The sequence below is a fragment of the Microcaecilia unicolor genome, chromosome 11, assembly GCF_901765095.1.
Source record: "Microcaecilia unicolor chromosome 11, aMicUni1.1, whole genome shotgun sequence".
Lineage (NCBI taxonomy): Eukaryota > Metazoa > Chordata > Amphibia > Gymnophiona > Siphonopidae > Microcaecilia > Microcaecilia unicolor.
In genome coordinates, this window is record NC_044041.1 from 177809693 (window position 1) to 177821597 (window position 11905).

At 43.0% G+C, this 11905-nt stretch overlaps 1 protein-coding gene across 3 annotated transcripts in view; it reads left to right on the forward strand.

The window, feature by feature from the left end:
• Positions 1-8122, forward strand: part of LOC115480236 (tetraspanin-15-like) — a 59362-nt gene extending 51240 nt beyond the window's left edge. For all 3 annotated transcript variants that reach the window (XM_030218757.1, XM_030218758.1, XM_030218759.1), the window contains 2 exons: positions 3239-3355; positions 6824-8122. In XM_030218757.1, coding sequence (XP_030074617.1) covers positions 3239-3355; positions 6824-7009 — 303 coding nt within the window. In that variant the 3' untranslated portion in view covers positions 7010-8122. The remainder of the gene's footprint in view (positions 1-3238; positions 3356-6823) is intronic.
• The last annotated feature ends 3783 nt before the right edge of the window (positions 8123-11905 follow it).

The window sequence follows — 11905 nt, forward strand, 5'->3', positions numbered from 1 at the left end:
GTTTGTAAACCGCTTTGAGTGACCCCTCTGTCTAAGCAGTATATTAAGGGGTCCTTTTACTAAGCCATTGTCAGACTTGTGAGTTCTTGTACCAAGTAGAGTGCTGCTGAGCCTGGTACTCGGACCAGGTTCTGCTTGGCAGGCGGACAACCCCAGGTTTCACCTAAGCTGACCGCCATTCCCCAGGGGTTGAGCCCCTAGGTGCGGGCGGCCTGCAGGGCTTACAAGATGGAGCAGGAAGTGGGGTGGTGAATGTGATGGCCAGACAGGCAGCAGGAAAGAGAGTGATCCAGGTACAGGCAAAGTCAATGGGCAGGCAGCAGGCAATGTTAACAGGCAGGCAGCAGGCAGGGGAGTAATCCAGGTATAGGCAATGTCAATAGGCAAACAACAGGCAAGAGAGTAATCCAGGCAAAGGTGAAGTCAATAGGCAGGCAACAGGTCAAAAGAGTAATCCAGGTACGGGCAAAGTCAGTAGGCAGGCAGCAGGTCAAGAGAGTAATCCAGGTACAGGCAAAGTCAGTAGGCAGACAGCAGGCAAGAGAGTAATCCAGGTACAGGCAAAGTCAGCAACGAGGGACAAAGTAGAGAAGAAGCACACTACTGAGCAAGTAACACCTAGCAAAGTAGAAGCCGAAGCTTGGAGTCCAGGAAGAGCTCAGCTGAAGTGCTAGCGTCTGACATCAGCAGGGACCAGCAGGGAGAAGGAGCACAGCCATAGGACAAGAACAGGGAAAGGAGGAACTGGAAGACCAATAGGAGAGAAGCAAGGGAAGCCAGGCAGAGAGAGAGAGAGCAGACACAGGTGGGTGGAAGCAAAGTAATCAAGGAGCCTGCAGCCAGAGAAGAACTACACACACATGGCTCAGGGCTGTGCCAGTCAAGTGTGCATGTCGACAGGACCCCGCGCAGCCCGAGGATGCCGCTTGCGTTGAGGTAGGGGACATGACAGGCATGCTGTATCAGAGGGGGCTGTTTTTCCCACACCAGGTTCCTTTCTACTGCAGCAGGTAAAATGACACCCCCCCCCCCCCCCCCGAAAAAAAAAAGGTCATGCTGTAAGATAACCCTTACTGAGTGGCCATGCGGAGAGGAGCACTTACCACCACCTATTGAGTGGTGAGGGTGGACAACCAAGGTCCTTGAGTGCCACAATCCAGTTGACTTTTCAAGATTTCTGCAATGTGGGATAGGATATTCAAGGATAGAAGAACACAATAACCTAATACATGCAAAGGGAAATGCAAAGGAGCAGAGGTCACCTCATGGAGAGAAGAGCAGTGAGAGGGATAAGGAATATGAAGGATACTCTTTAAGGTCAACGCATTCGGGACCGATTAGGCCCCATAATGTATTAATCAGTGAATCTCAATAGCACTAGCAGGTGTCAGATTGAAACACACAATTGAAGTAGGTTTGAAGAGCTTTATAAAAATTCCTTATACATTAATTGATGGACATGTTGTTCTATAACCATGGAGCAATGGCAGAATGTCTGTTCATATCCAGTCTCAGTTTAGAATAGGCGGGGAGATCATGAGAAGATTTTGTTACATAGATCATTGTGAATGAGATGGTGAGAACAGGAAAAGTAGGCAGGCAAGAAATGTGGTAAACCCGAATCGTAGATTAGATGAGTTAAAATTTGAATTTAGGGGGATCCTGTAAGAAATTGGTAACCAATATTCTTGTAGCAGTGGGGTAACAAGATCATAGCAGTGGGCACTGGATATGATTTTTACTGCTGAATTTTGAATACTTGGAGTTACCTGATTTAAGATGTTTTCAGGCCTTGTAGGAGAGAGTTACAGGACTCAACCTAGCCAGTTTTGTTGTCAGGATTACCACAGTGAATATACATGAGATGGATCTACGCACATTGGAGACCCATGGTGTGCAAATCGTTCTCATGAACGTTCATTGTGATAATCCAGAAAACCAGACTGTCTAGACAAGCCTCCAGCAGAGGACTGAGAAACATTGATCAGAAGTAGAGGACTCCCCTTAGTACGAAACAGCACCTGTTTTTGTTTTTGTTGTTGTTGTTTTTTGCAGTGCAACAGTTTATTATAGTAATCATTGACTCATTGTAGGTATCAATGACTTCAACATGAGCCGTGTTTCGGCCGCAAGGCTTGCGTCAGGAGTCAATACCAAATGTCTCACTTGATTTAAATGTTCTTTTCAAAAAACATAACTGCACTCTTCAATCTGCAGTTCAAGATGGACAAAGCAAACACAGGATAAACACAATTTTCATTGAGTATGAAAAACATAAAATACAGGATAAACACAGTTTCCATCGAGTATGAAAAACATAAATAACTGCACTCACCAATCGACAGTTCAAGATGGACAAAGCAAATACAGGATAAACACAGTTTCCATCGAGTATGAAAAACATAAATAACTTCACTCACCAATCGACAGTTCAAGATGGACAAAGCAAACACAGGACAAACACAATTCCCACCGAGTACAAAGCGACAACAGCCTGCTGCTCCTTCTCAGGCCGTTGCCGCCTCACACCCGACGAAAACCGCGCCCGCCCTGCACCTGCCCCGTCCATCCCGAACTGCCGACCGACAAGTCAGCCATCCACGTTCTTTGAAAACATTTTAGTTTTCAACAGTTTTTATTGATGACGGTACCTTACAGAGATTACATTCTCCTTCAGTTTACAATAAGTCAACCATAAGTACATAATCCTTAATTACAGCTTGTAACCTACAGTCATCAAGTTTTTATTTTATCCCTCCCCACCCCTTCTCTTTATTATGTTCAAGGCTCTCAGGGTAACATTTTTCTCCCAACCGTGTTAAAGTAACAACTACACCGTATCCATGCAGCTTACAGGTATGTCATTTGTCTGTTAGCCGTTCAACAATAAACTCAATATAATCAGTAAGACTCTTCTTGTGTTTCATTATTGTTTAACCTCCCCCCCTCGCCCCCCTCCCCCACCTCACACTAATGCTATATCAAGTACTCTCTCCTCGCCTCTACAACACATTAAGCACCAAACTCTTCTCCCTATGAGATAAAGTATCTGTATAAGCACCCCAGGTTTTAAGGAATGTGTTTTTCTTTTTTATGGATCTATTAATTTCTTTCGCCTCCCACATCATAACAGCACCTGTTTTTAACCTGAGACTGAAATTACCATTTTTTCTTAATAAATAGGTGAGATCCCCACATGCCATTTAGTCTAATGTTGTTACCTTGTGTTCCTTTACAGCGTCTGGAATTAGTAAACATCATCCATACCCGAGGGTGCATTAATGCAATTATCATTTGGTTTTTGGATAACTACACCATTATGGCGGCCATGTTGCTTGGCATCCTTCTTCCACAGGTAATAGCTGTACACCTGCATTCTTTACTTAGGGAATCTGGGCAGGAGAAATCTTCAGAGCAGGGGACCATACAAGAATAATGGGGCCTAGGTAAACCTTCAGCCTTACGCCCCACCCCCAATTCATTTTCGGCTGCCGCACCCACCTACAGTCTTGACCCCCATTCAGCAGTCTCTATAAAAACACATAAATTCGACATTATCCCCTGGATTCTATATATGACATGCTGAGTAGCATGCGTTAAATTGTGCGCACAGCCAGTTTACACAACTCCATTAACGAGCCTATTGGTGTTGATAATTAGCTGATAACGACCAAGTATCAACACTAATTGGCAATAGTTGGAATTTACGCGCACATCTTATTGGGTGTATTCTAAAAAGAGGTGCACGTAGCCAAAAAGAGAGCATGGCGGTGGAAAGAGTGTGGGTGTGTCAGGACAATCACATCAAATCTACGCGCTTTAGTTATATAATTCAGGGGAGCGTGCCTAGATTTAGGCGCAGGCATTTACACCAGCTTTTCACTGGTGTAAATGGCTGCGTTTAAATCTAGGCGGGTCCACCTGGCCTATGCACTATTCTGTAAACTGCGTCAGAATATAGACGCGGCTTATAGAATACCGCTAGGTGTGTAAATTGGATATGCCTAGATTTTAGTCACCATATATAGAATCTAGCCCTGTGCTTTTAAATGCAAAGCTTTTGTTTTGCGGGTAAAAGTAGATGATGGTGGTTCTTTTGTTTGTGTGGCTGTTGGAATTTCCTATGAATGCAGCGGCTTTTTGCTGCCCCCCTTCAAAGCTAGTTGATAGCCTAGTCTTGCCTAAAGGTTGGGCCATCCCTGATTCAGACTACAAACAGAGAATTGGACAGCAGAATATGACTTGTCTGCCTTATTTACTTTCTTCTGCAGTGCTGTACCCCCGTCAGTGTTGGTTTCCGTTCACTTCTCATAAAGATAGGCCCAGTTCTACCATTGATTAAGTGTGTTCTTTCCATATGGCTCAGGGAAGGTCCGCCAAGATGGAGGAACACCGCGATCCCACAATATAGTAACAGGGAAAAAAAGGGAATGGGAAATAGACCAGGCTGACCAGGAACAAACGAGACATCAGATGCTGGTAAAATGTTTATTGGTGAAGACTCGACACAGCGCCGTGTTGCGGCAGTGAGGCTGCTTCAGGAGTCTTTTATAAAACATACGTAAAACAATCAGATGGTCAATCAGAGACAGCTCAATTTTATGCCGAATCTTCAAATTTTCCTCCAAAGGTCTCTCAAGACCATTTTTCAAGATCTGTTTGTACTAACATTTATTGACCATCTGATTGTTTTACATATGTTTTATAAAGACTCCTGAAGCAGGCTCACTGCTGAAACACGGCGCTGTTTCACCAATAAACGTTTTACCAGCATCTGAAGTCTCCTTGTTTGTTCCTGGTCAGCCTGCTCTATTTCCCACTCCCTTCTTTTCCCTTTCCATATGGCCCTATTTTTCAGCCCCTACTGACTTAGGAAAATAAGTGTCTACATACAGCCATTTATCCCCCTGGGACCACCCCTGCTTAAAGCAGCCCAGATCAAAAGCTGTTGTGAGTGCCTCTAAATATAAATTAATAAATCTTAAAACTTGGCCTGTATGTGATTATACTGCTTCACTGGTGCTGTATTTTATCCAAAAGAAGTGGAAAAAGCCAGCCACAATGTCCAGGGAAACCATTATAAATAAAGAACTACATTTTTCTCAATCCTGAAGGCCCAGTGTTTGTTTGTTTGTTTGCTTTTGTATGCTGTATTCCCTCTCTTTTGTGACTGTATTCTTGAAACAGAAAATTCTGACACAATAACCCAACACTGGCCGTGTTTCGACAAACACAATCTTCGTCAGGGGTTTCTTTCACATCAGCAAATTGCATATTGTCACATTCAAAATATCAGATTGTTTTAGAGACGCACAGCATTTTGTGAACGCGGAACACTGCACCACTGTGAGTCTCTAAAACAATCTTGTGACAAAATGATGAATTTTCCAGCATATGAATTATAAGAATATTTCATGAAGTGTATTTCTGTAGTTTGGTCAGAAGGTGATGGATGTTTATACTTAAAGCTGTTACAGAGAAATGACTGTTCCTTTAGTTTAACACAGAGAAGAAATTAACCTGCAGTGATGTGGCCAGCTACTTTAAAAAAATGTTTTTCTGGGCTCTGATTGACCTAGGAGTTCAAATTCAGCTAGGATGTACTGGCTTTTTCTCCAGTCTTAGCCAGGGAGAAGAGAGACAAAGATCGCTTTGCTGAGGCCCTGTGAACAGTTATATTTGATAACCTATGAGTGGAGTGGAAAAGATAGATGTGGAGTGTCTGTTTACGCTTTCCAAAAATACTAGGGTAAGGGGGCATGCAATGAAGCTGGAGTGCAGTAAGTTTAAAACAAATAAGAGAAAAGTTTTCTTTACTCAGCGCGTAATTTGTCTCTGGAATTCGTTTGCGGAGAATGTGGTTAAGGCAGTTAGCTTAACAGAGTTTAAGAAAGGTTTGGATGGCTTCCTGAAGGAAAAGGCCATAGAATGTTATTAAATGGATGTAGGGAAAATCCACTATTCCTAGGACAAGCAGTACAAAATGCTTTGCTCCGTGGATCTTGTCAGGTGATTGTGACCTGGATGGGCCACTGTCGGAGACAGGGTGCTGGGCTAGATGGACCTTTGGTCTGTCCCACTGTGGCGATGCTTATGTCTTATGAGCAGCTATATGTTCTGAACTCCCCAGGTAATATTTAGATAGCAAACAAATGTTTAGATAGTGCTATAATTGATCCATATTTCAGTTACCTGTTATTGTTTGCTGATTGCACCTTTTCTGTTCATTGTTCTAATTTTTCATGGCGAACATTTTTAGTTTATTGCCTCTGCTTGTCTGGACTGACTAAGAATCCTGGTGGTTTGTGCGTTTGGTCTGTGGGTGCTTTCTAGGAGCTGTGGGACCACTGGGAGTGTGACCCCAGTAACGTAGGAATCACAGGGGATAATTTGAGAGCGGGAGACTCACCCAGAGGCGGTTATGACCCAGTCGGTGGGAGGAGGGTGCTAGTGTAGAGCCCAAGTGGAAGTTGCAGGCGGACCTGAGCTGTGCTGGGGATAGACCCTCCTTTAGTGGCCACGGGGTAGCCCCAAGCTGGTGGTTAGGCATTTTGTGACAAATCTGATATTTTGAGTGTGACAATATGTAATTTGCTGATTTGAAAGAAACCCCTGACAAAAACTTTATTTGTCAAAGCATGGCCTGTGTTGGATTATTGTGTCGGCATTTTCAGTTTCAAGAATAAACTTTGTACATTGTGGCTGGCTTTTTCCCCTCTTCTTTTTGTTGTTCTTGTGGACTTTTTTGTGCCCTTCAGTGTTTGTTGCTGTATTTTATCCTGCAATTTCTTGGAGCACCATATAACTTTGGTTTATGCTGCAGTTCCTGGGTGTGTTGCTCTCTCTGCTCTATTTAACTCACGTTGAAGATATCATCTTTGATTGGAAGAGCTCAACTAGTGTCCTGCTGTCATCCTCGGGAAACAATCCACAACAGAGTCAGTCAGAAATAGTATTCACCCAGATGGGCTGCTGTCGCTGTTACCCCGGTGAAGAAGCCAATGACTGAAAAGCATCAAATTATGCCATGAGTTAGTCAGAACTAGAAAGCTGCCATTCATATAACATGGATCCACGCCACAAGAGACGAGGAAGGTTTTGTACCCTGTAAAACTGATTTCCAAGCACTAACAGCTTGGAGAGACAGCTGCTGGCTTTTCAGGGTATGTCTCTTTCTCAGGAATGCCTCTTAATCAAATTCATGATTCCTGGCCCCCAGAAACAATCTCCTTGCTTACTATAGTACCCCCTTGACAGAATGTAATAGCAGTGTTTTTGTTTTCAGGGGAGATGGGAAGAAAATGAATATAGCAAAGTAATATTTTAGGGACTTTGAGGCAGGTCCACAGATTTTCTTCAACTTAAAACATGCTTGCAGAGGAGCCATCAAACACATGAAAGAAGAAACTGCTTTTTCTTGTGCTTGCTTAAATTTTTCATAATGGAAAAAAAAAACAACAACAACCAGTGTTAGAAAGTTGGAGAGCTTTAGAAGACAAAATTTATGAGCTCTGTTAATAGTCTGGGGACCCTGCCCCCACTTTCCCAGCTTCTCCATGTATAAAAAGTGTTCTTACTCTAAGTCAGGTGCCATCTTTTTCTCAGACTGTTATAGGAACTTGAAAGCTCCTTGAGGCAAAGTGTGAAACTTTTGAAATAGGCTTTTAAAGATTCCCTATACCACTGCTAATACTAACCTGCTGTTCTGTGTGTGCAAAGTGTAGTGAAATCTGTTAAATGTTTTTCATACTTTACTCAGTACATTCATCGTGATAGTTGCAAATCTAGGTCATGAACGCTAGGCTTAGATGATGTGCTGCAGAATGCGCAAACTAAGCAAATTGAAACAGCAGAGCTAACCAGTGTTTCAGCTAAAGCAGACCACTCGGTTAAGGACCGATTCTGTTAGGGCAGACTGTTTTCTTGGGGGTTGAACTGCGTTATTCAACTGTTTGAGAGGAACGTTATGTCAAACATTTAAAAAAGAAATAAGATTCTCTCAGAGAATGACACTCTGCTGCTAGCTGCTCTCTGATCCATGCTGGGAGCAGGATTTGCAGACATGCTGATGTCTATACAAAATGAAAAAGATTCTAATACAGAGCAAATAAAACTATTTTTTTTGTAACAGCTTTCTTTATACATATATATATATATATATATATATATATATAATATCCTTCAAAAAGAGTTCTTTGACACTTTAAGTGGCGTGAAAAGGTACAGAGAAGGGCGATGATAATGATAAAGGGGGGATGACTTCCCTATAAGGAAAGGCTGAAGCAGCTAGGGCTCTTCAGCTTGGAGAAGAGACAGCTGAGGGAAGATATGATAGAGGTCTATAAAATAATGAGTGGAGTGGAATGGGTAGAAGTGAATCGTTTGTTTACTCTTTCCAAAAATACTAGGACTAGGGGACATGCAATGACGCTACAAATTAATACATTTAAAATGAATAGGAGAAAATATTTCTTCACTCAACGTGTAATTAAACTCTGGAATTCGTTGCCAGAGAATGTGGTAAAGGTGGTTAGGTTAGCAGGGTTTTTTAAAAGGGTCTGAGCGGCTTCCTAAAGGAAAAGTCCATAGACCATTATTAAATTGACTTGGGAAAATCCACTGCTTATTTCTGGGATAAGCAGCATAAAATGTATTGAGCTTTTCTGGGATCTTGCCAGATATTTGTGACCTGGATTGGCCACTGTTTGAAACAGGATACTGGGCTTGATGGACCTTTGGTCTGTCCCAGTGTGGCAGTACTTATGAAGGAGTAATAGAACAAGCCATTTAAGAAGCAGGGAAGTCGGGATTCAAATCCTGCTTCTCTCAACGATGCTTCTCACAATCATGGACACATCACATCACCCTCTGTTGTCTCAAATAAATGTAGATGGTAAACCTATTTGTCTAGGGAAATAACGTATCTGATTTTCTCTGCAGACAAGCAGGGGAATGCAGGCACATTCCATGGGTGACATCACTGATGGATCCTGTGTGCTAGAGCTCTTAAGCCCAGAGAAGGCTTTTCAGTCTTCTGAGCCAGTGCGGGGAGGTTCCCTCTCTGTCTTGAGTCACCTCCCGCAATCACAGGACGTGCTCATAGCCCTCCTCCACTTCTCTTTCAGTGATAAAAGAAAAAAAAAAAGCAACAGGACTTTTCACTATGCCTGTGGAACTCAAACTGCTTTTACTATTTAATAATTATCATGGATACGATGCCTCTGAAGGCTCCTATCGCTTTCATCCGATCCCCACTGAAAGCAACAATATTTAAACAGGGGGAAGAAACAAATCTACTGCTATCCCTGCAACACCGGAGACCAGTTCTAAGCCAGGCAACGGCTGGAGGCCCATAGTATTGGGATTCTCACTCCACACACACCCCATCCCACCCCAAAACACGATTGAAACATCAGTTCCTGCCCAAATGCAGCCCAACAAGTCTGAGCAGCAGAAGCCCACTTCACAAGGCTGGTTCAGGGAAGCGCAAAGAGAAGAAAAAACATCTCTCTTTTAAAGCTTCCCAGTTTGTGGCAGACATTGGGAAGGCATGCCCTGTCAACACTCACACTGGCAGCCACAAAGGCAACGAGTCAATAGAATATCCACAAGCATGCACAGTTACTCAGAAGGTAGAAATACGTACTCCAATTCCAGCGCCTCCTACGGTGCCTCAGGACAATTCCCGCAGCGCTCTAATTGAACTTCTGAAGCATTTTGTTCAGGACATTGCTGTCGTGGTAAAACCACAGTCCAAGGCACCTCAGGATTTTATCACATTCCCCATCTCCTGCGCCACCGTCCTGGTCCCCAGAATCTGGTCATTCTTCTTATCCTCAGGATGACACCTGTTCATACATAGCACCTCACATTCATATCAGGGGAATCTTCTGCCACTAGATAAAGCTATTTTCTAGCACGGACTGGATACCATCTCCACAAGAGAAATAACCAAGAGAAGATCCAGTGGAAGAATGTTCATACCCTAAGTTTTTTGTTTTTTTTACACAAAAAAACCTTGAAAGTTCTTTCCCAGGGATCCACACAACCCCCAGGAAATAGAAAGGATTTTCAGTTCATCTTCCAATCTTGTGGAGCTCCCAAGGAAGATCTAGAAGTTCCAGTGCACCAAATACTTTAAAATCTTCAAATATCCCTCTGGAAAACTCCTCAGTTCATTCCAGCAACCTCAAGACATCTGGCGCTTAAATACAAGGTGCTCCCAACACTGGGACATGACCAGTGTCAACTTTTTTACCAATTGGTGATTTCTGAGGCAGCATTAAGACGTAGCAAGATTTCAAAAACTCAGGTGTATGGACCTCCAGGAAGGGACCTTGGACATATAAGAACATAAAATTAGCTGTACTGGGTCAGACCAATGGGCCAGTATCATGCTTCCAGCAGTGGCCAATCCAGGTCACATGTACTTGGCAGAAACCCAGTTAGTAGCAACATTCCATGCTGCCAATCCTAGGGCAAGTAGTGGCTTCCCTCATGTCCATCTCAATAACAGACTATGGACATTTCTTCCAGGATCTTGTCCAAACCAGATATGCTAACCACTGTTACCACATCCTCTGGCAACGAGTTCCATGGCTTAACTATTCTTTGAGTAAAAAAATATTTCCTGCTATTTGTTTCAAAATATTTCTGTGTAATTTCATTGCGTGTCCTCTGGTCTTTGTACTTTTTCAAAGAATGAAAAATCGATTCACTTTTACCTGTTCTACACCACTCGGGATTTTGTAGACCTCAGACATATCCCTCCTACTGTCTCTCTTCCAAAATGAAGAGCCCTAACCTCTTTAGCCTTTCCTCGTATGAGAGGAGTTCCATCCCCTTTATCATTTTGGTCGCTCTTTGAACCTTTTCTAAGTCCACTATGAGGCATATTTTCAAAGCACTTAGCCTTCCAAAGTTCCATAGAAACCTATGGAACTTTGGAAGGCTAAGTGCTTTGAAAATATGCCTCTATATCTTTTTTGAGATAGGACGACAAGAATTAAACACAATACTCAGGTTGGGGTCGCACCATGGAGCGTAACAGAGTCATTATAATATTCTTGGTCTTATTTTACATTCTTTTCCTAATAATTCCTAGCATCCTGTTTGCTTTTTTGGCCACTTCTTCACACTGGACAGAAGATTTCAGCGTATTGTCTACAATTACACCTGGATCTTTTTCTTGAGTGCTGACTCCTAGGGCAGACCTTTGGATTATTGTTCCCAATATGTATCACTTTGCATGTGTCCATTGGCAAAAAAGTATATCAGGGTGCAATGCTAATAATTAACATGATTGCTCATCAGTTACAGATTTCACATTACCGACACACTGCTCTGCAGCAACTTGAAAATCATTACCATGCAATGTTCTTGCCGCAGGATCATATTTCTCATCTGCATTTGAATCTTCAAGATTCTATATACTACCTCTATGATCTACCTATGACACTGCAGCACCTACCTCAGCCTTCACCATCCGTGCACGACTAACTGATTAAGAGCTTGTGTCTTAGGGGGAATCTGTATGACAGGCCCTGTCTGGGAGTTATATTTTTCGCAATAAAGTCAAGGATGCAGTTTCCCAAATAAAATATCAGCTCTACATTCACAGGCAGATGATGAAAAGCAGATGCCAGCGCTAGAGGCTGTTAGCGCCGGCGTTTGCTACCGCCCCATGATCAGAGCCCTTGATCGCGTGAAACAACGCGCGTGAGGGCTCTTAGCGCAAGTAGCATGCAAATGCATGCTAAACAGGGCTCTTAGCGCAAGTAGCTTGCAATTACATGCTAATCAGCGCTTAACGCATTCATCCCTAATGATCAGCGACCAGCGTGCCAAAGATTGGGTTGCTGGCCGCGACAAACCCTACGCCAGCTCCGAGCTGGCGTTAGGGTTT